This window comes from Salvia splendens, chromosome 16, assembly GCF_004379255.2.
Source record: "Salvia splendens isolate huo1 chromosome 16, SspV2, whole genome shotgun sequence".
Taxonomy (NCBI): Eukaryota; Viridiplantae; Streptophyta; class Magnoliopsida; order Lamiales; family Lamiaceae; genus Salvia; species Salvia splendens.
In genome coordinates this window covers 4064407-4091889 of record NC_056047.1, presented here as the reverse complement: position 1 = coordinate 4091889, position 27483 = coordinate 4064407, and the positions used below count along the sequence as shown (strand labels likewise).

Below are 27483 nucleotides of genomic sequence, written 5' to 3'. Positions count from 1 at the left end.
CTATTTTTGAAATTAATAGAGGACTTTTTCGTTTGTGTAAACTTAGGTAAACATGTGGTGGTCTTCAATGTTGCAGTTTGTGTTCTAAAAATCAGACCTGATTGGTTAATTGATTAATTCTACCGCGAATCAGTGTTTGGTCCAATCTGATTCACACGATAAATGTTTGGTCCCCAAAATAAACTCGCAAGTATTCGGCATATTTTTGCGTCACTAAAATAATGAAATGGTGTGGCTGACATATTACATTATTCTCGTCATCATATATAGTAATTTCTTTTTATTTCAATTTCACTTATTTATCTGCTTTTGTATAATAATCTATTGTTTTATAAAATAATGAAGGGTGGTCATGTAGCTTAACATACGGTTATGATTAATGATCTTATTCCGAATGCAATCCAACAACATACTATACAAAATCTGAAAATAAAATAAATACTCCTAGCACATATGCTTACGGGTTTTCAATAAATTCGTTTAGTTTCGTTTTGCTATTGCAATTAAATTACTATTGAGTTCGATGTTCACTTGATAACCCATTCGATTTTCCTTTTTATTTTCTTCGACCTCTCATCTTTATTTCATGAGTCCACATACAAGAGATTACAGAATACATCAACACAAAGGTGAGACCAGTAAATTATTTTATGAGTATTATAATTCTCCTACTTGTATTAAATCTTCTACGGCTCTATCTGTGGTTTTAATCAAAGAATATTTAGCAAAATAATACATAATTGATTTTTATATTAACAATTATTTAGGGATCTATATTTTAAATATATGAATGTTGCCAGTGCCGGTGTACATTGGTAATCAGAGGAGCCGTCAACCATGGGGGTAGATGAAACAGAGGACGTGACTAGACGAGAATGGTTGTGCGAGAGGTATTCAACGAAGCAGAAAACTTTGCCGCGAAAAAATTCAGAAAAAATTAAATTTTGAAAAACAAACCAGATTTATTCAATATAATAGGAGTAATATTTATCAATTTGATATACAATATCCAGAGTCCAGAGATAGTGGAAATTACTTGGGTAATTAAAATGAAACCAAGCTTATGTATTGATGTAACGCTAACGCACAGTAGTAGTATATAAAAACATAAATATATGGGTCGGCAGGTGAGGATGAGTCGTCACTCTAGCTAATAGAGATACCTTTACGAAAAGAAATCAAATGTGCCAAGCTGCTGATCTTAAGCTATATTCTAGGATAATTAGGTACCTATATATACTAATAACATGAAATAAAGAGAGCTCAACAAAAGGTAGTCAGGCGACAAAATTAAAATATTCCTTACTTCTTAGTATAATCAAGTATGGAAATGTATACACATGCATTCTATAATAATTAATAAAAATAACTAGTAATATTTCACATGAACACTTAAAACTAATGAAGATATTGAGCACGTAGATAAACCCCCTAGGTTGCATTCAAAACGTTTACTATTCTTAAGAGAAAAAGATATTATAAATTCCACTTAACATTTAGTTAGCTTCAAATTGAAATTAAGTGCTAAAATAATTGCATACCCTTATATATACTCTTTATTGAATTTGGCCTCACTTATTCTTTTGACAAAAGATATTTCATGCGGAGCAAATTGATAGAAAATGAAATACTCACTAGAAAGAAAAGGGAGAAAAGCACACGTATTGAAACCACACTCAACCACCTAAACTTTTCCTAGATTTCCTATATTATTTAATCTTTGAAATTGGTTATTGTCAACGCCAACATATAAATATGCATTTGTAACAAATATCAAGATAAAACATTACCAATAGTCCTAATTTGCAAATAGTGTTTGATTTTATGTTTCCTTACCTCACAGTATATGCCATTCTGCGACAGATGACCTCGGAATAATTCCATGTGTTATCAAAATTAGAGATTGATAAATACACCATCCCTACAAAACTCACAGCTTATTTCAATAGTTATAATAGTAAGTGGAAAAAAAGGTCGACATTCTTTGTTCCTAGGGAATAAAAACAAGAATAAATAAAAATAATAATAGTAATGGCCCCATCTGTCTGATATCTCTGAAAGCATATTAAAGAATTCGAACAAATTTGAGCTGAAAATTTCTTACCAATGGCCCACTTGTCGACGCTCAACAGCAACCTAGGCCGAGTGATCGGATAGATTCACTAACTTTGCAAGATTCCAAACCCTGGTCCAAGCCCAAGTGGTTATGAGTAATCAACCTCAAATCTAGATAGTAAACACAAAAATTTAACTGAAAAAGAAAAAGGGAGCTTGAAGAAGAAACGCCATGACCTTTTATTTTTCTGGCAAAATTTCAAGCTTTATAGCAGTTCTCTAGAACACTTATTCTCACACTTTTAACATAAATAGCAAAATTCTTTCTTCACTGTAGTTGTTACTCAAGATTTAACTTACTTCTCTTGCAATGCACTTCTTTATTCCTCCATCGAAGATCTGACACAAATGCTCAAGATTAAGGTTCGATTTGACAGATGATAGTTTTATATGAGGAAAGTAAATAACATGGTTCAGCAAGAAAAAAAAGCAAAGAGAAAAACAGTTTAAATCAAACAAATTGAACTTGATGCAATATATATTTTCAAGAGCTGATTGGCTAATAAAATTGGAACGGAAAGTTAAACTAAGGAGGAGAACCATCACCAATCAAGGAATTTTTACTTTCCTTTATATATTCCACGCTATGCCTATAATCTAGGATTGCTAGGCTTTAAACGAAGATGGTAGAAAGGATCTAACCACAAGAAGAAAACTGGAATCAACTTTATGAATCAGGATGATTGCAATGGACTGACTGTTAATCAAAATCTATTCGAGATTAGCCCTATTAAAATGATTAATGATGGAATTAGAAAGTTACATCTGCAGAGAAACTTGTGCATATTGTGCATATGAAATATCACTCGAGGAAGATTCTCTGAAAAGAGGTAATCTAATCTGCCACCTTTTCCTTCAATAATCAGGCATCGCATCAACATAAGCATATAAAATCTCATCACATATATATCTCCAGAGCATGAAAAAAAGGAAGCAATTCACCACTTCCAACAAATAAAAAAAAGCAATGATCACCCTGACTGATGTCTACCATGTTATTGCATCAATAATCCCCCTCTATGTCGCTATGATTGCAGCGTTGCTGTCGATAAAATGGTGGAAACTATTTACACCAGATCAGTGTTCCGGCATCAACAAATTTGTTGCAAATTTTTCAATCCCCCTTTTATCTTTCAAGGTAATCTCATCAAACAATCCTTATAAGATGAACCTGAAACTGGTATCTGCTGATTTCCTTCAAAAGTTTCTTGCTCTCATCATACTGGCTGCAATAGCCAAAATAAGATCCAGAGGGAGCCTGAGTTGGGTGATAACGGGTCTCTCCTTGTCGACATTGCCTAATACATTGATATTAGGACTCCCACTGATAGAGGCTATGTATGGGAAAGAAGCATCAACCCTCCTGGCCCAGATAGTTGTATTACAAAGCCTTATTTGGTACAACCTTCTGTTAGTTCTTTTTGAGATTAATGCTACAGAGGAATCCATCAATGCAACATCATCTTCAGAAGTAACAGGTATGCATGGAGAGTTTATGTTAATAATTAATTTTTTACTTTTAGACTCATCTAGCTTCTATTATATGCTCCCTCCATCAACAGTTATCTTCCAAATAGCTAGTTGTCAGTTTCTTCATTCTTAAAGATTGCTAAATTTTTTGGGCCCTACTACTTTAAGTTTTGCCTCCTCCAATGTTATTTACACTTGCAACATATGAATACTCAAACAAGTCTGGAAGAATTTGGTCAGCTCCATTAAAGATGAAAATATCATTCTCTATAGTCTAGAAGAAGTAAATCAATAAACATTATAAGGAGCAAAGACAAGGTAGAACAAATAGAAATAGGCACAGATTTGAATGAAAGCAGAAAATCAAGTCTCCAATTAAAATACTTGGCCAAGCAGCCTATGTAACAGACCAGTCAATGACAGATATTACTAAATCCATTAATTTTATCTGCAGGATTGGTTCCACCCATTTAATCCCTTCCCCAGGAACAGAGAGCTAAAACCCACCTGAATTTGTCATGTTTTCTTTGCTTACTAAGATTTCAAAGTTTCACGGCCATAAACTAAATAATGCTGCATGAATGTTACTACGGTGAAAATATTTTAATTGAGCTACTTTTTCTGCCAATTACTTTGATTTAATAAATGTGAACATCTCTTTGAAGGAGCAGTGGAGAGCCCGCAAAGAGCAGAAGCAATGAATGTAGACGAGAAAGATGAAGGAATCAAAGATCTGAGGAAAAGAAACATAAAAATTATTATCTCAACAGTAGGAAAGAAGCTCATCAGAAATCCCAATACATATGCCACCTTTGTTGGCATTATATGGGCATGCATACATTTCAGGTAATACAAACAAAACTCATGCAGACTATTGGCTGTTGTAACCGATTGGTGGTAAAGAGTTCGACTATCCCAGAACACCATGGATCAATTGTGAGTCTCACATTGTGACTGTCATTATGTGCAGGTGGGAAGTAAAATTGCCTAAAATAATTGAAAATTCAGTTACACTATTGTCAGATGGAGGACTTGGAATGGCTATGTTCAGCTTAGGTATGCATGTTTAAAGTTTTACTTCTATCAGATGCCGTTCATGCACACAAAAACACACTCATACGCTTAAGGGAATTCCTTCTACCTCTTTAATCTTTTTCTGGTCAGGCCTATTCATGGCTTCACAACCCAGAGTGATTGCCTGTGGTACCAGAAAAGCAGTATTAGCCATGGCGATGAAGTTTCTAGTAGGCCCATTGCTCATGTCCGTGCCCTCATTAGCACTTGGATTAAGAGGAACATTACTTAAAGTTGCAATTGTGCAGGTGCGTAAGTATCACTGTCTCTACTCATATCAGTACCTGAGAATTATTCTTTATTCAATGTTAAAACTTAGCAGAAGAATTTATAAACATGATGCAGGCCGCTCTCCCTCAGGGGATAGTTCCGTTTGTGTTTGCAAAGGAGTATAATCTACATCCAGCTATACTAAGCACCGGGTATTCAATATTTTCACTTTTCAGTAATTGTTACCAACTCAAAAACAAGAAAATTTTCAGAAACTGTTTATTTTCCCTATAGGGTTATATTTGGCTTGCTCATCGCTGTTCCAATTGGATTAGCATACTACTTCCTGCTGGATTTATAAAGAAAGGTATTGCTGGCAACTAGGGAGAATTATTTCAAATGCATTTGGAACAAATCTATAGTTGAGTGTCATTTATTTGTAGCTATATTTGGTTGATCAATGCAGAATAGGTTTTAGGTTGATTAGCAGCAAACATATATGTAAAAAACACTAAATAAAGAACTGATTGTAGAACAAAATCAGAGACTCGAGGAAAAGAAATATGTTCATGAACATCATTTTATTCATTCATCAAAATGTCATTTAACATGTAGAATAGCACCAAGAATTTGAAAATAGAGAAAAATGGATAACAGAAACTTAAAACTGCTTCTGATTGTATGAATGGAGCACATATTTGGTGCAAACAATTCAACTTACTGAGATTTTGTTTTAGAACTTTAGTATTCAATTTAGAACTCCAAGTTCCACTATATGTTTGTTTACAGAACTTACAAAAAATGCCAGTTCTAAATCTCATTTTCCAGACACGATATTAAAATCACAGCAAATAATGTCTCCATATTAAAATCCCCACAACTATTTCAAGTTTCGAATACGATATTTATCTAAAGTCAACATTCTAGACAAACATTATTTTAACTATTACCGTATTCTGTTGATTCCGCAACTCCCAATTCTCCAAATTCTCAAACAAACAACTCTATGCAAGTGCCTAAATCACTCATTTCAAGGTTCAGAAAAAAAATGGAGGCCTAGTGCCCAAATTTTTTCGGAATGATAGTGCACCACAGAACATAGTCATGGTTTCAGACTTAAGCAATAAGCATGTCTCATCACGACTCAAACAACTAAGTACTTCCAGTGAAATGGTAGCCAGCCACAACCTCGCTTTTTAAAAAAATACTTGGATACATTGATCGTCCACCTCAAATTGAATTCATGAATTGCACAGGTTCAAATCAGCATTCCTTCTTCAAATGCTTTCTACGCATAGCCTAATGGAAACAGAAATTGAGTAAACCAAGCACAATTAAACAATCATTATAACAAGAGTAACAAGTGTGTATAAGAACAATAGAACCTACACCAACACGTCAAAATGCAGCTTAAGATTCAGACAAACAGATTATTTTTTTGAATGTTAACTTCAGCAGGGGAAAACGTATGCACTGTACAAAGTAGAAGCAGGATCATTCAACACGACTGAAAGGCAATATTCACATGAATCTTACTGCAAATTCCGCGCGCGCGGGAGAGAGAAGCAGAGGCGTGGACTGAATTGAGAGCATCAAGCTTGCAGTTAAAGTCGCGTTCCTTTTTAAAAGTTGTTTAAAGCTCAGCGGTAATCGCTCTACGTCAAAATAAATCAATAATTTAGGCTTTGGTTGTAGCCTTTTAAAAATTTTATCACATAACTATAAAAGTATGAAATATGATCAATTGGTTTGTCTTATACAATTTTTAACATAATAAATCACGAAGTTTCAGATTATCACGTTTAACTAAATTTGTTTTATTTTATTTTTTTATGTATTTTAGTTTCTTTAATTTAAAATATGTCGTTTAATCGTCCGCATCCCCGCATCCGCCGTGTTATACTATTAATAAGTATTTATGTCACTATTATTGACATCACTAAATTTTACATGTGTGCACTAATTTAACATCGGATTTGGTGATTTGCACCAACAAAGTTAATTCACGAATTCTGATCTGATTGCTGCTCTGACACTGTATGTTTTTAATTTCTTTTTTTGCAGCAAGATTTGCCCTCGTATGCTAACTGCGCTACGCCCTTGCGGGCCTTTTAATTTCTTTTTTCTTTTGTTGTGTGCTCACCAATGACCTTTTCTTGCGTGTTTAAACAAATTGCATTTTCTTGCTTTAGGAATGACAAGTTTGACACCTTGAGCGCATCCTACTACCACATAGTGAGCAACACTGTTGTTGGTGCTGAGGTGACTCACAGCTTCTCAAGCAACGAGAACACAATTACTGTTGGGACACAACACGCGCTGGACCCATTGGACCCTTGCAAAGGCTTGTCTGAACAACTCTGGCAAGGCTAGTGGTCTGATCCAGCACGAATGGCGTCCCAAGTAGCTCATCACTCTATCAGCTGAGGTGGACACCAAGTCCATCGACAAGAGTGCCAAGTTTGGGTTGGGTTGGCTTTGGCCCTGAAGCCTTATTAAGTGGGAGATTCTGTCCTTGTTAAAGATTGGATTTGAACTGAGGAGTTTTAGGTGCGATGTGGTGGCCGAAAACCTGCTTAGTTTGGCGGCTTGTTTTGATAGACTTCTAGCAATAGTCTAGGCTTCAGCTTACTTTTCCCAAGTTTATATTTCTATCACTTAATATGTGTTAGAACATTTATCCTTTTCTCATCGGATTTGACTCAAAAGTTTTCTGCACCCAATATCTCTATCTTCTGGTCTTGCCCCTCATTGAATTTCTATGTGAAACTAGTAAGCAAATCAATATGCTAGCAACCTGCACTATTTCGTTTCTCTTTTGATATTGAAGAAAGAAAATGGAGGAAAGGAAATAGGAAAAGGATGATAATACTACTGATAAGAACAATAAGAAAACTCTTGGTAAACAAGAACAGTTGGTTTGGTCTAGAACTTGACTACTGATGGTTCTCGTTTAAAATTATAACTGGTCTTGACAAACTAACTGGATTGTCGATGTTCGGTTTTGGTTTCAAATTTCAATATTTTTGAACTAGAAATCAGCGGTTTCGGATTTAATGATTTTTAGGCTCAAAATCACCAAAATTTGTGGGAAATTAGGAAAAACAATATAAGATTCATTGAAAAACTAGTATTATCAGTGGTTAATCGGTGTTTAGGCTCAAAATAGACAAAAATTGTGGAATCTTAAAAAAACAAATACTACTTAAAATCATTGAAAACCCGAAAGAAACTAATAACATGAAATAAGAGCCCATGTCATCATGTACACATCAAATAAGAAGAAAGAATTATAATCAGGGGAGTTTTCATCCTGCATTTTTGGTTTTAGTTCTTGCTCACTATCTTCATATTGATTTTACTATATTTTACTCTTATTACTATATACTATGAGATTAGGAGATTTTTAGTGATCATGAAACTATATTTTACTCTTATTTACTATATATAAATAAAAATACAAGTCCTAATAAAGTAACAATATTATATACAGACTAATCGATATTAAAGGTACAATGAGCAAATTAGAATATACCTAATAAAACGAATAAATTTTATTAATAAAAAATAGTTTATGCAAGTATATTATGCAAGTTACAACTTGATTAGGACTATATTTTTATTAGGTATATTCTAATTTTTAGTGATTCATGTTCAAATTAATGTGCCTATTAGTATTTATTTAAAGGAATTTATAAGGATGTATGCTTTTTTGCTATTACTATATTTTTATTACGTAAATATATTATATAGTGATTTTATGTTGTACGAATGAAAAACCTAGTAAAACCCTGGCTCTCTCTCTCTCTCTCTCTCTCTACCACCTACGGCGGCGCTTAGCATCGAGCCGACGAAACAACCACCGCGCTTCAGCAAATTGAAGGACTCTAGAATCCGCAGCCGCGTTTGGGAGTTAATTCAGCTTGTGCGAAAATGGGGAAAATTCAGTACAAGCAGCTGAAAGGCAGCCAGAACATGAGGCTGCGCCTCCTCCTCTCGACGCTATCATCCACACCGATTATAATCGAAGACATACGAGCCGAGGAAACGCTTCCCGGCCTCCGCCCGTACGAGTTGTCGTTCCTCCGCCTCCTGGAGGAAGTTTCCGACGACTGCTCCGTCGAAATCAACGAAACCGGTAATTGGAAAAATCAAATTTCTAACTGTTCACTTATTGATTGATAATAATAACTAGTATTATTATTGTTTCTGCTGTTGTTTTATCATAAGTTTAGCTAGATATGTTGTAGCTGGAAACAATTGTAATTGTGGTTGTTTGATTTTGGGAGTCAAGGTACAAAGTTCAAGTACAAGCCAGGGATTGTGATGGGCGGGAGGCATTTGGTTCACGATTGCGGCACGTTGCGGTCGATTGGGTATTTCTTGGAGCCACTGATTGTGTTAGGTTTGTTTGGGAAGAAGCCCCTCACTATTAAGCTTAAAGGTAATTTTATTTTCTAGCTGATTGGGAATGAATGGTGCTTTTCTTGCTTTGTTCAAATTGCCAATAAAATGAAGAGCTTCTGTTCCATTGGATTAAGATTTACCTGAAATTTTTAGGTATTACAAATGATTCCAAGGATCCATCTGTGGACACTTTTCAAAAAACTACACTACCTATACTGAAGCAGTTTGGTGTACCTCCTGAAGGGCTCGAATTGAAAATCGTGAACCGGGGAGTTCCTCCTAAAGGTGGCGGAGAAGTTATTCTTTCTGTTCCGATTGTGAAAGAACTGGAAGTAAATACTCTCATACTTTTTTGTTTATCGTATAAACACATTTCCGCACTGCTCTATGAAACCCAATTGTTAATGTCTTGCTCATTTGACATCGAATAGGCAGCTATTTGGATTGATGAGGGCTTGGTGAGGAGGATCAGAGGATACTCCTTTTCAGCTAGAGTATCGTCTCAGTTTGAGAATGAAATGCTGCATAAAGCTCGTGGCATTTTCAATCGTTTGCTTCCAGATGTTCACATATACACTGACCACAAAGCGGGAGTGCAAGCTGGAGAGTATGTTTATTCATTGCATTCTTCAAAATATCATTTGTTAGGGCTGTGTTATGGTGCTTTAGTGATATTGCTGCTTAATATCTATCCTTGGGGAACTTTTCTTTGTTTGTAGGTCCCCTGGATACGGAATTACTCTGGTTGCTGAGACCACATCAGGCTGCTGCATTTCTGCTGATACAGCAGTCTACCGTGGGGGAGAGGAGGAGGATGAATTTGAGGAGAAGAAAGAATTGAGTCCTCCAGGAGACATCGGTGAGAAGATTGCAGCGACCCTGTTGGCTGAGATCGAGCAGGGGGGAGTCGTTGATTCGACTCATCAGGTTTGTATCCCATTCGGTTTAATTGAAATCAAATTCTAAGTAGCTTATTGATTGAGGATATTTGCCTTAATAAAGTAAGATTATTGAAAGAGGATTAGGCTTATCCAATTTCCTTCAATTTCATGTGAAGTATGCTATATGCATAAGTTAAAGTGTTATCGAGATGCTTTCTTTGTGCACATTACTATTGTCACAATGTGCACTCATCTGCTTTTTCAGGGTTTGTTGTTTCTCCTTTGTGCATTGTGCCCTCCCGATGTGTCAAAGGTTCGTGTTGGGAAGCTCTCACCTTATGGGATAGAAGTTCTCAGGCATATCTCTGATTTTCTCAAAGTGAAGTTTAGTATAAAGCCTGATCCTGCAACGAATACGGTCATTCTCAAGTGTGTTGGATGCGGTCTCAAGAATCTTTCAAGGAAGGCGTCCTGAGACGTCACCATTTTTCTTTGCCAAGGTTGCCTGAAGTTATTCTTGTATCAGAACCACACAATCAATTACTGTGTCTTGTAGCATCGCGGTTAGAAAATTTTGATGATTTTGTTCCTTCCAGTTTTTATAGTGAATTCACAGTTGATTTTGTTATTGTGCTTAGAATGTTTTATTTGGGGACCAGTTTAAGACATTCTATTAACTTGCAAATTACATCATAATTCAGAACTAATTTTTTAATTTTATTTATTTTAAACGACTATCAAACCGAAACAAGTTGACCTCATTGTGTATGGTGATTCGGTAATTTGGGTTATGAAGGAGGTTACTGGATGATGAGCTAGACTGTTGGCCCATTTCGTGACACCCGGTTGTAGTTGGGGTTCTGGAAGAACGACGAGCTGTTGGTGATTCGGTAATTTGGGTTATGAAGGAGGTTACTGGATGATGAGCTTGACTGTTGGCCCATTTCGTGACATCCGGTTGTAGTTGGGGTTCTGGAAGAACGACGAGCTGTTGGTGATTCGGTAATTTGGGTTATGAAGGAGGTTACTGGATGATGAGCTTGACTGTTGGCCCATTTCGTGACATCCGGTTGTAGTTGGGGTTCTGGAAGAACGACGATCTGTTGTTGGAGACGGGGGACCTCACTCTTAATATTGGGATGTATTTTGAAATCCAAGCTTTTATTTCTTGCTTGTGAATGTAAAAGAGAATCAACGATACAACAATAACTCGAAGTTCTATGATGATTAAAAGCAGGGAATCAAAATGAATTGCTACATTTGATAAATTAGTTCTTACAGCCGCGTTGAATCAACAACAACGTTCACGAACATCCTCCAAAATCATATAGACAAGACAAGATCACATGAAAAACAACCCATTTATTTCTTCTTGCCTGCTTTGCCCTCTTTTCTTCTTACTACTTCATCAGCATATTTCACTCCTTTACCCTTGTATGGCTCCGGAGGTCTCCACTTCCTAATCGACGCAGCAAACTGGCCGATTTCAGATTTGTCATACCCACTCACAGTAATTCTAGTGTTCTCTTCCACCTTCACCTGCAGGCCAGGGGGGATTGCCATCCTCACTGGATGAGAGAAACCGAGATTGAGAACTATGTCTTTCCCTTCGACTGTAGCACGATACCCCGTCCCTATCAGTTGGAGTTTCTTCTCGAATCCTTTGGAAACACCCACCACAATGTTGTCAGTTAGGGTCCTGAGGAGATGATCAAGATAACAAATGAGATATAGAGTTATAATCCAACCTCCATATAGAGATTTAGGAGGAAGTATAATCTCATGTGAGAAATCAGCATTGTTCAAAAATCCCACATTCAGATATAGTATTGCATTAGAAATATAAAATTCTCTAAGGGAAGGGCTACAACATGAAAATTTGCAATACAGGTATTATGTATCATAACTCACATTTTAGAATGGATTTTCTTAACAAGTTTAGGCTGCAGTTCTGATTATGTTTGGTTTCACACATGCAGCAAATTATGTAGTCTATAACCCCTAAGCTATTCAATAGCATAGAAAAAGAAAAAAGGAGGATTTTAACAGGTGTTATGCGACCTTTTTGTACCATACAGTTTTTGAAGGCTGACTAAAGTGGTGAGGAAATGCTACACATGATGCAAGAAACTGAAGGAACTAAAATAAATTTGCAATGTCTTTGTTTTCGTAATTTAAATTCTGATAAGCTGGTGCACAATGTCATGAATCATCATGTATATGGCATGTTTTTCTACCCTAAAAAGGTTATCTAACCAATCCATAGTCATGAGAAAGCCACTCCACCCAAGAAAAGAAAAGGAATGGAAATAACCCAGGGAGAGAAGAAGGCACACACAGCTTGATCTCTGTGTAATAATATTAGAGAATTTAGAGTGGACGTAGTTTGAACTTTGACATGCACTGAAAAATAGGAAATAGATACTAGTATATCATTTAGTTATCATATACTCCTATTGATATCAAAATGTATGTTGATAAAGCAAATTAAGTGCAAGATCAAAGGGATTATGTAGAAGTTTAATTTTCACTGGTTTGAGTTGAGCTAAACTGCTAAACTGTAAATTCCATTTATTAAGCAAAATCCACAATGACTGTCAGGAAAATAAAAGAAGAGCATCAGCCTACCAGAAAAGGTCATCAATCCTCAATCTTTTGAAATGTATGGTTGAATACATTTTAAAATTCCATCTTTTGCTGTTCTAGCCATATCGAAAAATAAAAATAGACAGCAATAAAGAAATCTTCTCAGTTCACTCCTATTTTGTTGAAGGAGATCTAGACTAGCAACTTAGCACCAAAAATAGAGTAAATCTAATACAGTTTACTCCTATTTTCTTCACGGAGATCTAGACTATCAACTTAGCACCAAAAAATACAGGACATCTAACACAAGTAACCATGTATAGAATTGCAGGAAAGTATAAAGGTGAGATGGGGCTGGAAGAATGAAGAAAGGTAGAGAGAAATGCCTGAATAATCCGTGCATCTGGTTGGCTCTTCTTGTCTCCACGGTCTTTCTCACCCTAAGAGCTCCAGATTCCTCCTTGTCAACCATAATCTCTCGTGGATAAGTGAGATCAAGCTCCCCTAGAGGCCCTTTAGCTTTAAAGTATTGCCCGTGCATCGTTAGAGTCACATTGGAGGGGATTGTAATTGGTTGCTTTCCAATTCTCGACTCCTTACACTCCACAGTCCTCCTCGCAACAGCAACCCGAGGTGCAGATGCCCCAGAAACACGGATTTTATTTGCATCCCCGAGAAACGAGCACCTCAGGTAGCTAATTTCGAGGCCAAAACACATGTCAAAATCCTCATGATCAGAAATCAAAGTCACTCTAAAAATGAAACCTACATATATATGCACACACATTGATTATGTAAAGATAATTAGCACTCACCTCGACTGCACAGGAGCACTGATAGAAGCCGACATTGCTCTCCTAGAGCTAATTTAAGTAACCTACACAATTTGAAATACCCTGTAGCCAAAAAACAAAGAACAAAAAATGTAATCCCTAAAAAATGTAAGAGTTCTTGGCGAAAATATAAATGTCTTCAATCTCTCACACTTGCAAACCTAATTGTCAAAAGATCTTACATTTAATTATCATTATCATCTGCCAGTAGAAAATTAATTAACAAACTGATGTCATGTGCAATTAATTGTGAAGCAATTCAGAACATCATTGAAGGAGCAGTTTCAGTTTCAAATTACCACAAACAAATGAAAGCACAAACAACAAATACATGAACATAAATAAGCGCGCAAGCGCGCGCACACAGAAGAAGAGCAGAGTACCAGAGGTAGAAGAGAGGGAGTGAGAGAAGAAGTTAGCTCTGGATAGAATTTCAGTGAAATTGGGGATAAGATTGTTATATTTTCGTTAATCTAATATTTCATTCATTTTTTTGCAACTCAAATGTCAATATTTTATAGTACTGAAATTTACTCCTATTTTATCATACTCCTCAAAAATTTACAGAAAATAATAATCAAGGTATTATTAATGCAAATAAGTCTGATATATAGAGAGATAAATTTACAAAAATAAATAAAGAGGGACTAATTTTTGTGGAACTAAATTATCGATTATACTGTATCAAGGGAATATATTTCTTATTTTGGCCTTGATATTCATTGGTATAATCATTTAATTAATAGTATTAAAATATTATGTAATCTCTACAAAAATTATGATAGCATATTCACTACATTCCTTTATTTTTTTAGTATGGTTTTCTAAAACAACAAATTATTTTTATTAATATAAAAGCTAGTATATCTTTGATGAGAAATCATATCAGAGAAATAGGTATTTGTGGTGCGCCATGTCATTTAATAAACTATTTCATCAAAGTTTTAACTTTTAAGTTACTATTTGATAATTTGGCTTTGTCTGTCCTATTCAACGGTATTGTCACTCTTTAACCAAAAAATCAACAATTCATAATACTCCATCAAAGATCTAAAACTATCAAACATAATCTTTAGTAAAATTCTAAATAGTAATATGCTGAAAACAAGAAAAATACTCCGTAATATTGTGTCTTGTATCTACAGATTACTACAATAATAGTATTGCAGATATTTTTCGTGTGCTAGGTTTTATGGAGTAAAAATAAATCATATATACATCTATTTGTATTACTATTATTATAGTAAATACAAGTAGCATTATGAAAATATTTGTACCCATAAAAAAATTATTTTTTCTAATACATTGAAATCGTCCAATTATTTTTTCTAATACATTGAAATCGTCCAGCGAGAATGTACGGCTACTACTATTTGAATAAAAAACGCATGCCAGATATACAGTGATACAATGTATTAAGAACATCCCCAATCCGATCCTAAATTCAAGCTCCAAGTCCCCTCCACGTCATTATTCCCCTAAATTTGAGTCCCAGAGACCCAGACCACAACTCCTCTAACCCTGCAGGCCCCAACCCGGGCAAGAACTATTAAATTGCACTATTCACAACTCCAACCTATCTTACTCGTAAAGTAGAATACGTTAAACAATTAAACCCGGGAAAATTCATTGTTCAGTCGAAAAAAAAATTACAAATCCTATAAAAAGAAAATTACAAATCCTGAAAATTTAAAAAAACTACTTCGTCTTCTTTTGTGCGCAAGGTATCCGATCATCTCATGGTGCAACTCGAGCTCGAACTCCGACATTGTCGTACTCATCAGTGCTAACTGGCGATGTTATTTCCATGTTGGTAGGCAACCCCGGACTAAGCGTTGCATTTGGGTCGGGCGTCGGCGGCACGTGCCAGTTGTTGGCGTTGACTAAATCGTCCATCTGTCGTTGGTCGCTATTAAACCAATCCATAGAAGCCGGAAATATTGGAATACAAGAGGAATGAAATTGAGTTTGTGTGGAAGAGTGGTAGAATGGAGTACAACAAGTGTATAAATAGGCAAACAAAATTAAAAAATAAAAAATAAAATCGAGGGGACATGTGGCCTGGCCCGAAGACATCTAACGCCGGGCCGAGACTCGCTCATTGCAGCAAGGGCGTCGTTAACCCTGAGCCGGGCCGGACCGCAGGCGCGGCCCCGGGACGCAACTGCGTCCTCGGGACGGTCCCAGGCCGCAACTCGTCGACGTTTAAAGCAAGGCAAGGGTCGGGACTCGCTCATTGCGGCCCAGCCCCAAGCGTTGAGGATGCTCTAAAGGAGTACTAGTACATTTTTTTTATAGATTTACCCTTTTTCATATTGTTAGTACTAATATTAACACACGTGCTATGCACGGGACATAAGAATTTCAAATAATGAATAAAAAATATAATAAATATATAAAAAAGAATTCAAAGCAATGTGAATATTTTTTTACAAAAAATGTACTTATCTTTACTCACTCCTAATGAAGAATTTACTAAATTAATATATAAATTTAATAGTTTAATTAAAAATAATAATTTGAAAATATATATGGAATATTAAACATATCCACATTAAATATATGAATAATTAAATCATAAAATTTCAAACTTCTTTGAGAAGTCAAGTTAGAAAATTTGTATTATTATCTAGTAATCACATTTTATTTGACAATTTATTTATTTCATTTAATTCCAGACCATAGCATAGCTTGATATACATGACTAAAGACTAAATGAATTTTTAATATTGAAAATAATAAATTATTACTTAAAATAACGATAATATTTTATGCATCTTGTTTGTTTTGAATAATGTGACAATTTACACTACTCTTTACATTAAGAATTTATACAAACTTTATAAGTTATTTTTAATTTTAAATATATATAATTTCATCTTATTCCATAATTTAATCTATAAACTTAGTAGTATTGTTTAGTTAATTAGAGACTAATTAAAAGTTTTAGTTTGTAATGATGTTTGATGGTACTAATGATATGGAAAAGAAAATATTTAAAAAGTTTGATAAAGAACATATATAAAATGGAAACATAAATTGGACATGCTTCATTCTAATTAACACATTTTTTGAAATGGAAACATAATTATTTTTATTTTATCGGATATCTTACTTTATTCCTTACCCACTCAACTCACAAAATAAAAATATATAAAATCATGTGCCGAATAAGAAATGCTCCACTTAAAGTAAGAAGAGAGAAGTACATTTTTTAAAAGTTTATATATTGATATTAGTTTTATTTCTGTTGAATTATTTAGAATTTGTATTCATTGCTTTACTCTTTTTATCTCTCATAATTTATTCATCTATCATATCTATTTTATTTTCATTTAATTCATTTATCATAATTTGTTAAAAGTGTTCGTAATGATAATCTATCTTATTTTCCATATTTCAGTGTTCTAAAATATTTTGTGAAAAGATGACCAGTACAGAAATAATAATTAAATGTTATAAATATTTTGCAAAGGTCGTACAACGCTTTAATTCTTCTAGGCCATACATTATTCAGAAATTTATTTGACCCATCATTTAATTAAATTGCCCAGCCCATTCCTTTTGATTAAACTCATGGTCCAAATTCTTGGTAGTTGCCAAATCTGTAGCCCAATAAAAAAAAGTCAGCCTTTTCATTTTCATTGTCGCCCAAAACTGATTCAAACTCAGGAACCCTAACATCAATCTCCCTCTCCTCCTTCACGCCGTCGCCGCCCCTATCTGGCCAGCACGCCTCGCCGCTGCTACCGTCGCCAAATGCGATGGCCTGCGATGCTGCGTTGCTCGTCCGCCTCCCCCTCCTCCCCTCTCTCCTTCACGCCGCCGCCGCCGCCATCCCTGCCCGGCCTACACCACCTCGCCGCTGCCGCTGCCGCTGCCGCCGTCGCCGTGTGGGATGGCTGGGAGGCTGCACTGCTCGTCTGCCTCCCTCTCCTATCTTCTTTTTAACGCCGCCGTTGTCCTTACCCCCAGCAGTCTGACATTATTGTCGGTTATATATATGCAAAATGTGGTACAGCTGTGGTCATTAGGGCATCAGCATCGGGGCGCCCTAAAGCCCGCCCTATGTACCGCCAAGTCAGCATTTTATCCTCTTATCTTTCTGCCTGTATTGGAGCGCTTTGCTATTGTTTTGTTAATTACTTTAAATGTTTTCAAATATATAAATGCAAATTTATTAAAAAACACAACGATTAAATGAGAAACATCAACCATTTCGTCAGGTTGTGTACCTGGCCAACGTGCATCGCCTCCAAACATCGGGCTATTGGGACATGAATATTCACCGGAATCCATTTTATAGTGTAAGTTGAGAGTGGAAAACTGAATTGAAAGGTTACAAATGAAATGTGGAATATGAGTATTTATATAAACACAATTTTTGAATTTAAAAAAATAAAAAACGCGTTGCATCGTCTACGTCATCGTCCCCCTATCATCCGCGCTTCGTCCGGAGACTAAGTTTAGGGCGAGGACGATGCATCGTCCATCGTCCGCGCACCCACAGTAACGGACGATGGCACATCCGAGACATCGAGCGGCCTATCATCCGCCCCAATGTAAATGCCTTTTATCTCTATTCCATTTTCTCGCCCAAACAGTATATAATGGCAATATTTGTAAAAAATAAATTAAATTCATTACGCAATAAGCTTTCATTTTCCCTTCAAAAAGAGATTAGTAAAGATTACTTATTACACACTGTCACTGTCACACACTACCTTGTTTGCAATTTCAGTATATAGCATTAATTGAAACGTGCTAATCAAGTCTAATTTAATTGGTTAAACTGATTTATTACAATATTCTATAAAAAACAAAGCTCCTAGCATATGTATTACTAATATAGTAGTATTATTATATCACATATGCATTATCTATACTTTTAATTCGCAATAATTATCTTTATAATAATAATAACAACGTGTATTCCGTAGTAACTAATATACGATATTTTAAGAGAAACCCGAATATATGCTATGCATGCAATTTCATGTTATAAGCTTTATTTACATTGAATAATAATAGTAGTAGCATAAAAATCTAATAATAGATGCAGCGAGAACATACGGATATTTGAAAAAAATACACGCAACACGCATGTCAAATGTAACTGAAAGTACTACTATTATTTACATTATTGTCCTATTTTATCCACATAAAACACTATAACAACTTGCTATTTAACCCTAGTCTAAAGTTCAATCCTTTTTACCCATGTGTACTTTCTATTTTATAATACTAGTACATAAAATTGTGGTGGATCTTCATGTTGTTATAATTAAATTTATTTTCTTTATTTTGGTATATATTCTAAAATAAATCAAATATTTTTATATAAATTAAATAATCAAATCATATAAACCATAAAATTAAATCATAAAGACAATCACGCATAAAATAAACAAATACCAGTAGTATCTTTATACAAGCAATTGTTCTACGTCTCGAGTTCAATTTTGACATGCGCATTTGCAACCGACGTCTTCAATTCAACTCTGCAAACAATGTGGCGCTCCCGCAATTACATATACACCACATTTAGTAATTCCTAAGAAGATAATATAAGAGCATCCACATTGGGATGGATGTCCCGGCGGACATCCAAAAACACCTCCTGCCACGTCATAAGAACATCCCACTGCATTGCCACGTCATAAGGACATCCCACTGCACAATGACGGACATCCCGACGGATATCCGCAATAATAAAAATTCACAAATTGACCAAATTAAACAATTTACGGAATTAAAATTTCGACACGAATACGGACGAAGACAATGCAATGATAATTTCATTTTAAAAAAATAAAAAAAAGTACATTTCAACAAAATAAAGTCTAAACAAATTACATTATAAATATCAACGACGACCCATCCGCGTCCATAGCTCTTCAATTATATCGTTCTGGAGTCGAATATGAACTTGTCGTTGGCTTATGTCGGCAAATGCACGGACTCGATCGGCCTCTTCATGGGGTATCTCCATACATACATTGGCGGTGGCCACGCCGTGGCTTGGACCGGCAGCATCAACATCATCATTGGCTCAATCAGTCAGTGCTGGACCTTCATCTTCGACAATCATGTTGTGCATGATAATACATGCGTACATGATATCAGCGATGCTGTCAATATACTACAGCCGTGATGGACCCTTCACTGCCGCCCATCGAGTATGGAGCACACAAAATGTCCGTTCCACATCATTGCGCGCTGCCTCCTGACGACCCGCATGCCGCAAATATAGATCTTCTTTTCTTCTGTTGGGCATCTGATCGTCTTCACAAAGACGAGCCACATAGGGTACATTTACATCCCATCCGTCAAATAATAGCCCATATTTTGCCGGTTGCCGTTGGCGACGAAACTGACGGCCGGACCAACACCCATGCCCACGATACGCAGAAATAGCGGACGATGCATCCTAAAACGTCGCCGGAACATGTTCTTCCCAAACCGCGGCTCCGGAGCGAAGTAGTCCTCATACAACCGACAGTGTGTAGCGATGTGGTCCCGGGGTACTATAGTTCGACGATGGATGGGTTGAGGTACCACCGGCTGCTGCTGCAAGGCCGCTTGTATCGCGCGATTTATCCCCCTGGACGTAACGACTCGTAACTGTTCTCTAATTCGCCGACGTACGTCATCAGAAATTCCACCACTATCACCCGCACCACTACCACTAGCCATTTTGGATATATAAAAGAAACGTAGAGAGAGATAGAAACTTGTTAAAACAAGCGGTGTTAATGAAATGAAGTTCAACGAGCCGTATATATAGAGTTTTTTTAAAATGAAAAATCGGGATGTTTGCCGGGACGTCCGTCGTGTCACCGCAATAACGGGCGTCACGACGGACGTCCCCGGAATGCCGCAGACGTCCGCGTCCGCCTCCCTGCTGCCTAATGACGGACGTCCCGGTCGGGACGGCCGCCGTTGTGGATGCTCTAAAGGACACATGATTTAGATTTGGCTTAGGATTTGATTTGATTTGATTTGAATTATTTATGAAATCTTATTTAATAAAATTGCAAATAATATATTAGTAGTAGTAGTATTTTCCAAGGCCCAAAACCGAGTCATCTTCCTCCATATTCATATTCATAAAGCCGTTTTATAATTTTTCTCGTACCGTATTAGTATTTTTCCTCCGTATTCAATTACTAATATTTAATTTAAATATTTAAATTACTAAAAACATTTTCACAATATTAAAATACATTAAAAATACCCGAAATACTATTACAAATTAAAAAAACAAAAAATTACATAATTAAAATCTTAAAATGTAAAAATTACATAATTAAATTCATAAAATTAAAAAACACACCACTCGTGGGCGAATTTCGCCCAATGATGAATGTGTATTTATAGATGATTTTGGAATTAATTTTTTTAAAAAATTTCAAAAAAATGGCTATATTTTTGGGAATCCGAAATTTTTTTAGTATTATTTTTGATTAAAAAAATGAAAATGCCTACCGCCAATAAAAACATGCCACGTCGCCCTGCTTAGCGGCACGGACGTGCTCGATGTATCGAACAGAATCGTGCCGTTGGCAAGAGCACATCGACGGACATGGGTGTGCAGTGCCAGCGGCACAGACGCCGTCCTTGCGGAAGAGCACCGCCGTGGATGCTCTAGTAATTTAGTAGTGGCGGCGATACCCTCTTTCTCTCTCCCACTCTTCCCAAAACTTCATATATCTCCCCCTTTCTTTCTCACTCATTCCGTGTTGAGTTTCCTTCTACGACCCACACAATTTTCACCACTATTCCGCCCTAGGGTTTTTCACAATTTTCTGTTCCCCCCTAAAATCACACACCACATCATGTCACAATCCTGCGGCTCCGGCCGCCGTCAGCCGCCGTTCGCCTCTCGTCCCCGCCACCTCAGCCACAACCCCCAGGAGCCCCCCTTCCGCCGCTCTTCGTACCAGCAACACCAATACGGATCACAGTTTCCCTCCAACAACTATGATCGCCCCCCTGGAGACATCCCAGCCCGCCCCAATTTTATCGTCCAGCTACGCCCCGACTCTCAGAAATCGAATTCCGTCAAACGAGCTGATGTTGAGGCCGTGATTTGGAAACTGAAATTCCAGCCGCAGAGAACGAATTTTGTTATGTCGAATATTAACTCCGCCGCACTCTGTTACGAGCAGTGGAGCGAGACTCTAGCGACGATTGTTCAGTTGTGGGAGATGAAATTGGACGATAAGGGGTTTAGCTTCGTGCCACGCCTTGTTTCGAACGTCGAGCTTCCGTCGGATAGGTTGGAATTGAACGGTCGGTTGAAGGTGTTGTTTCTTGAGAAATTGAAGGGATTGAAGGAGGGTGAGTTGGTGGAGAAGTGGGTGAAGAAATTGGGTACTGTGATGGATGAAGTTAAAAGGATTTCTAGGATTTTGAGTCTTAAGGCAAGCTTACGGGTTATCAATGAGCTGTTGGAGAAAAAGGAGGTTTTGGTGGGAGAAAGTACCTTTATCTCCAACAGGATTGAGGAATTCAGAACTGGCATTAGGTCTATTGAAGAGTATTTGGAGGATGGGGACAAGGAGGAACGCAATTTTGAAGTTCTTCGATTTGTACGTGGAAAGATTGATTGGGGAAGGATTTATTGTTTGATGATGAGAGAATGCAGGAGGCTTGATGATGGACTGCCTATTTATGCCCATCGGCAGGCGATCATGAAGCAGATACACTGCCAACAGGTTGCTCTAACCTCTTAGTTTGAATTTCCACACTTGGAATTGGTTCCTCATTCTCTTGTATTAATTGTCATGTTTTAACCATGGCAAGTTATACAAAAGAAAGAGTGACTATTTCCAACTCAATCGTGGTATGCTTGAGAAAAGGGAATAACATCATATTAAATCAATGTATAAAGAAACAAAAATTGATGTCTGTTAAATTTTAAGGTCATTCTGGAGGTCTTATTCTAATAGGAATGATTGATTAATGTTGTTTGCTCCGAACTTTATCATAATCAATTCATACCTCTTGGCTGCCACGATTTTGATACGGATATTTCATGTAGCTTGCAATTGTAGTTAAAGCATTCGGAATGTATTTTAATTGTTTGGATGGGAACTTTCACAGGTCACAGTACTGGTAGGTGAGACCGGTTCAGGAAAGAGCACACAGTTGGTTCAGTTTCTAGCTGATTCTGGAATATGTGGAGACGGTGCCATTATTTGCACTCAGCCACGAAAACTTGCTGCAATCACATTGGCAGAGAGGGTCAAAGAAGAAAGCTTTGGCTGCTATGATGATACTTCAGTTGTCTGTTACCCATCATATTCATCACTTCAGGAGTTTGAGTCCAATGTGGTGTTTGCAACTGATCACTGCCTGTTGCAGCACTACATAAGCGACAATCAACTATCCATGATTTCTTGCATAGTTGTTGACGAGGCTCATGAAAGGAGCTTGAACACAGATCTCCTTCTGGCTTTGATCAAGACTTTACTCTGTCAGAGGCCCTGTCTCAGGCTTATTATAATGTCTGCTACTGTGGATGCAGACCAATTTTCTGATTATTTTTTTGGTTGTAGGACCTTGCATGTGACTGGAAGAAACTTTCCTGTTGCTGTTAAATATGAACCCTGCCATTCTGAAGTGTCTCCAGCTTCTAAATTAATGCCGTCATATGTACATGATGTTCTAAATACAGTACTGAAGATCAACAGAACTGAGAGGGAAGGCACCATTCTTGCATTCTTGACGTCGCAGAGTGAAGTTGAATGGGCTTGCGAGAATTTTCAATCTTCTAATGCTGTAGCGTTGCCCTTACATGGAAAACTTTCATATGAAGACCAACATAGAGTATTTCTAGCCTACCCAGGTAAAAGAAAAGTTATATTTGGCACCAATGTTGCTGAGACTTCATTGACAATTCCTGGTGTCAAGTATGTGGTTGACCCTGGAATGGTAAAAGAGAGCATGTATGAACCTGCTACAGGCATGAATATTCTCAAGGTTGGCAGAATCAGTCAGAGCTCTGCTAAACAACGAGCTGGCCGTGCTGGGAGAACAGAACCTGGGACATGCTATAGACTGTACTCAGAAGATGATTTTGAATCAATGCTGCCCCACCAGGAACCAGAAATTCGCAAGGTTCATCTTGGCGTAGCAATTTTAAAAATTATGGCATTGGGTATGAAGGATCTGCAGGAGTTTGACTTTGTTGATGCACCTAGTGCCAGTTCCATAGATATGGCTGTCAGAAATCTCATTCAGCTAGGAACAATTGTCCTAAAAAATGGTGCGTATGAGTTAACAACTGATGGGAAACACATAGTTAAGTTGGGTATTGAGCCCCGACTTGGTAAAATAGTTTTGCAATCCTTCCGCCAGCAGTTGGGTAAAGAGGGTCTTGTTCTTGCTGCAGTAATGGCAAATTCTAGTAGCATATTTTGCAGAGTTGGTACGGTGGATGCCAAGTTGAAATCTGATTGCCTGAAGGTGAGGTTTTGCCATCCCACTGGTGATCTCTTCACATTACTTGGTGTTTACAGAGAGTGGGAATCTGTGCCGCGTGAAAAGAGAAACACTTGGTGTTGGGAAAATAGCATAAATGCAAAGACGTTGAGGAGATGCCAGGACACTGTTATAGAGCTGGAAGCTTGCCTTAAAAATGAAATGAATATCATTGTGCCGAACTATTGGTATTGGAATCCCCAAATACATGGAGAGCATGACAAAATTTTGAAAAATGTAATACTCTCTTCCTTGCCTGGAAATGTGGCTATGTACTCTGGCCACGATCAACTTGGTTATGAAGTGGCACTAACAAGGAAACATGTGCAGTTGCATCCCGCTTGTTCTTTGTTCAATTTCGGCCAGAGGCCAGCCTGGGTGGTTTTCTCGGAAATTATATCTGTGTCAAATGAGTATTTAGCATGTGTTACAGCTTGTGATTTTGATTATTTCTCGACCCTTTCTCCTTCTCTACCATTTGATTTCTTGGTAATGAACAGCCAACAGTTGCATAAGAGGGTTTTATCAGGGTTTGGAAGTGTTCAGTTGAAAAGGTTTTGTGGGAAATCTAATAGCAATGTGCGCTTTCTTGAATCAAAAATAAGAGAGTCCTATGCTGATGAAAGGATTGGTGTTGTAGTTGACGTTGACCAGAATGAGGTGCTTGTTTATGCTTCTTCACAGGATATTGAGAAAGTGATGGGTTTAGTTATAGAAGCATTGGAGTATGAAAAGAAGCTGTTACAGAATGAGTGTGTTGAAGAATTTATGTATGGCCCTAAGGTCTTGAACTCCATTGCTCTCTTTGGAGCTGGTGCTGAGATAAAACATCTGGAACTTGAGAAGAGATGTCTGTCTGTGGACATATATCATTCTAATGTTAGCGCACTTGATCAGAAAGAGCTTCTACTCTTTCTTGAGAGTTTCACTTCAGGTTTGGTTTGCTCTGTTAGCAGGTTGGTGGCCTCTGGTCCGGAAAATGAAGAGAAGGACAAGTGGGGAAGGGTAACATTTTTGACACCTGATGCTGCAGAGAAGGCTGCTGTGTTAAATGAGATCGAATTAAGTGGTGGCTTGTTAAAGGTCATTCCTTCTATGAAAAATCATGACAGTGATCTCAGGATGATGTTGTCCAATCGTATCAAAGCCAAAATCTCATGGCCTCGTCGGCGCAGCAAAGGAATTGCATTTGTGAAATGCAATCCAGATGATGTTGATGCAATGGTCAATGATCTCTCCAATCTAGTTATTGGTGACAGGCTTGTCTGGTGTAGACCAAGTGATAAGTTTCCGGACAGCATTAAAATTACTGGGCTTGACAGGGAGCTTTCTCAAGAAGATATACGTCCGGTCATAAGAGCTGCGACAAGTAGGCATATCACGGACTTCTTTCTGCTGCTAGAGAATGCAAATGATGATCTTTTACCACCACCACCGGCTTGTGAGGATGCCATTTTACGTGAAATTTCTCCCTTCATGCCTAGAAGGAATCAAGGTGTCCCTGTTAATGTTAAGGTATTTCCACCAGAAGCAAAGGATAGTCTTATGAGAGCCCAAATTGATTTTGATGGAAGTTTACATTTGGAGGCAGCTAGGGCCCTGGAGCATATTGACCGAAAAGTACTACCTGGGTGTGACTCGTGGCAGAAAATTGTATGCCATCGACTATTTGATGCCTCTGTGTATTGCCCTGCCTCTGTATATCATGTTATCTGGAACGAGTTTCATCATTTCCTCAGAAGGCTTCGGCATGATCCGCATTATCAAGGTACTTCACATTGAGAGTAGTTTTATATTTGACTCAGTCATTTGCTCATTATTATCATAATATGCTGGGTGAATTTATGTTGGTTTTCTGAGCGAGACTTGATTTTGATGTGGAAATGCACTATATTAAGATGCCTTAAATGTGCTGTTATGTTGCTGATGTTCTCTAACCTTTTCTTTTGTGCAGGTGTAGAATGGAATCTGGAGAAAACCTATAATGGTGGCATCCGAGTAAAGATATCTGCTAGCGCTACGAGACTTGTTTTTGAGTTGAAAAATTCTCTGTCGGAGCTCGTTGGAGGGACGATTATACATCATCCGGATATAACCCCTTCTGTGCTTCAGATTCTTTTTTCGCGTGATGGGGTTTTACTTATGAAATCCGTTGAGCGAGGGACTGGAACGCAGATATTCTTCGATAAGCAGAAAATGACTTTGAGAGTCTATGGTCCTCCAGAAAAGATCGAGTATGCACAACAGAGATTTGTGAAAGGTCTCCTTGCCCTATATGACAGCAGGCAACTGGAGATTCGACTTCGTGATGGAGTCTTACCTCCTGATATGATGAAGAGAGTTGTTCAGCATTTCGGGCCAGATCTTTGTGGACTTAGAGATAAAGTGCCGGGGGTGGAGCTGTCTTTAAATGTAAGACATCACACTATATCTATTGTAGGTAACAAAGCATTGAAGCAAGAAGTTGAAAGCATAATACGTGATCTTGCACGGCCAAATGAGTTGCAAATTCTGGAGAATGATTTTCATAGTGCTTGTCCCATTTGCTTATGTGAAGTGGAGGATTCTTACATGCTTGAGGGCTGCCATCACAAAGCCTGCCGGTCATGTTTGGTTGAGCAGTGTGAATCTGCTATCAGAAATCATGATTGTTTCCCGTTGCTCTGTGCCAAAGAGGGTTGCAAGGCTCCAATCTTGGTTGCTGATTTGAGGTCTTTGCTTCCCGAGAGACTTCATGAACTTTTCCAGGCTTCCTTGGGTGCGTATGTGGCAGCTAGTGGGGGTGCTTTGATGTTTTGCCCATCGACCGACTGCCCTTCAGTTTACAGAGTAGCGGATCCCAGTGGGCCCAATGCAGCCTTCAGATGCGGCGTGTGCTTCATGGAGACGTGTATGAAGTGCCACATGGAATACCACCCGCTCCTGTCCTGTGAGAAGTATCGCGAGTTCAAAGCTGATCCCGACTCATCGCTCAAGGAGTGGTGCATGGGGAAAGATAACGTGAAGACCTGCCCTGGGTGTGGGTCCACAGTCGAGAAGGTGGACGGGTGCAACCACGTCGAGTGCAGGTGCGGGAGACACGTTTGCTGGGTATGCTTGGATTCATTTGACAGTTCTGATGACTGCTACAGCCATCTGAGGTCTGCACACCCAAACATTGAGCCGGATATGTTTGAGTTTGATGTGTTATGAAAGATAGTATTAGTATTGTTTGTCATTTTTAATATCTGTAGGAAGTAGAGCTGACTATTGGTAACTGCCTTTGTATATATGCTTAGTGAAGTGCAATTTTCTCTATTGCTTCTCCATTATGCCTCACCTTTTTTTCTAGTATTTCAAAATCACACATTTCTTTCTTAGTAGAGGAAATAGTGATGATGTGAAGCATTTGTGATGATGTACATATATATATTGGCATA

The 27483-nt window shown here is 37.6% G+C and overlaps 4 protein-coding genes and 1 long non-coding RNA gene across 7 annotated transcripts; 3 read left to right on the top strand and 2 right to left on the bottom strand.

Annotated features, from left to right (window-relative positions):
- Positions 1 to 997: 997 nt before the first annotated feature.
- Positions 998 to 4857, bottom strand: LOC121772535. Its single transcript, XR_006044357.1, has 3 exons — positions 4727 to 4857; positions 2416 to 2454; positions 998 to 2185 (listed from the first exon to the last, which is right to left on the bottom strand). It is a non-coding gene; the product is annotated as an uncharacterized LOC121772535 (long non-coding RNA).
- LOC121772534 (probable auxin efflux carrier component 8) lies at positions 2485 to 5479 on the top strand. 3 transcript variants are annotated; one of them, XM_042169670.1, is made up of 7 exons: positions 2485 to 2945; positions 3153 to 3593; positions 4257 to 4431; positions 4556 to 4641; positions 4750 to 4907; positions 5005 to 5081; positions 5164 to 5479. In XM_042169670.1, the coding sequence occupies exons 1-7, from the start codon at positions 2858 to 2860 to the stop codon at positions 5228 to 5230; spliced, it is 1092 nt and encodes a 363-aa protein (XP_042025604.1). In that variant the 5' UTR covers positions 2485 to 2857; the 3' UTR covers positions 5231 to 5479. The 3 variants fall into 3 exon arrangements, with proteins under 3 accessions (XP_042025604.1, XP_042025603.1, XP_042025605.1); XM_042169669.1 differs by having other exon boundaries at positions 4251 to 4431; XM_042169671.1 differs by lacking the exon at positions 2485 to 2945 and having other exon boundaries at positions 2954 to 3593; positions 4251 to 4431.
- A 3169-nt stretch (positions 5480 to 8648) lies between these two features.
- LOC121769731 (probable RNA 3'-terminal phosphate cyclase-like protein) lies at positions 8649 to 10864 on the top strand. Its single transcript, XM_042166475.1, has 6 exons — positions 8649 to 9007; positions 9164 to 9313; positions 9430 to 9608; positions 9708 to 9883; positions 9996 to 10203; positions 10423 to 10864. The coding sequence occupies exons 1-6, from the start codon at positions 8803 to 8805 to the stop codon at positions 10630 to 10632; spliced, it is 1128 nt and encodes a 375-aa protein (XP_042022409.1). The 5' UTR covers positions 8649 to 8802; the 3' UTR covers positions 10633 to 10864.
- A 520-nt stretch (positions 10865 to 11384) lies between these two features.
- Positions 11385 to 14050, bottom strand: LOC121769813 (50S ribosomal protein L6, chloroplastic-like). The gene is made up of 4 exons (XM_042166572.1): positions 13960 to 14050; positions 13559 to 13639; positions 13130 to 13438; positions 11385 to 11856 (listed from the first exon to the last, which is right to left on the bottom strand). The coding sequence occupies exons 2-4, from the start codon at positions 13591 to 13593 to the stop codon at positions 11520 to 11522; spliced, it is 681 nt and encodes a 226-aa protein (XP_042022506.1). The 5' UTR covers positions 13594 to 13639; positions 13960 to 14050; the 3' UTR covers positions 11385 to 11519.
- Positions 14051 to 21279: 7229 nt separating this feature from the next.
- LOC121772374 (ATP-dependent RNA helicase DEAH12, chloroplastic-like) lies at positions 21280 to 27361 on the top strand. The gene is made up of 3 exons (XM_042169454.1): positions 21280 to 22296; positions 22685 to 25832; positions 26019 to 27361. The coding sequence occupies exons 1-3, from the start codon at positions 21415 to 21417 to the stop codon at positions 27254 to 27256; spliced, it is 5268 nt and encodes a 1755-aa protein (XP_042025388.1). The 5' UTR covers positions 21280 to 21414; the 3' UTR covers positions 27257 to 27361.
- Positions 27362 to 27483: the final 122 nt, after the last annotated feature.

Bases quoted from the DNA above. Each gene is read 5' to 3' on its own strand.
- LOC121772374 (XM_042169454.1), top strand. From the start codon at position 21,415: ATGTCACAATCCTGCGGCTCCGGCCGCCGTCAGCCGCCGTTCGCCTCT. The intron at 22,297-22,684 runs GTTGCTCTAACC...GAACTTTCACAG, and splicing joins AGCAGATACACTGCCAACAG to GTCACAGTACTGGTAGGTGA. The intron at 25,833-26,018 runs GTACTTCACATT...TCTTTTGTGCAG, and splicing joins GCATGATCCGCATTATCAAG to GTGTAGAATGGAATCTGGAG.
- LOC121769813 (XM_042166572.1), bottom strand. From the start codon at position 13,593: ATGTCGGCTTCTATCAGTGCTCCTGTGCAGTCGAG. The intron at 13,439-13,558 runs GTGAGTGCTAAT...CCTCGAAATTAG, and splicing joins AGTGCTCCTGTGCAGTCGAG to CTACCTGAGGTGCTCGTTTC. The intron at 11,857-13,129 runs GCATTTCTCTCT...TCATCTCCTCAG, and splicing joins CAGATGCACGGATTATTCAG to GACCCTAACTGACAACATTG.
- LOC121769731 (XM_042166475.1), top strand. From the start codon at position 8,803: ATGGGGAAAATTCAGTACAAGCAGCTGAAAGGCAGCCAGAACATGAGG. The intron at 9,314-9,429 runs GTAATTTTATTT...TGAAATTTTTAG, and splicing joins CCTCACTATTAAGCTTAAAG to GTATTACAAATGATTCCAAG. The intron at 9,609-9,707 runs GTAAATACTCTC...GACATCGAATAG, and splicing joins CGATTGTGAAAGAACTGGAA to GCAGCTATTTGGATTGATGA.
- LOC121772534 (XM_042169669.1), top strand. From the start codon at position 2,858: ATGATGGAATTAGAAAGTTACATCTGCAGAGAAACTTGTGCATATTGT. The intron at 3,594-4,250 runs GTATGCATGGAG...ATCTCTTTGAAG, and splicing joins ATCATCTTCAGAAGTAACAG to GAGCAGTGGAGAGCCCGCAA. The intron at 4,642-4,749 runs GTATGCATGTTT...TTTTCTGGTCAG, and splicing joins AATGGCTATGTTCAGCTTAG to GCCTATTCATGGCTTCACAA.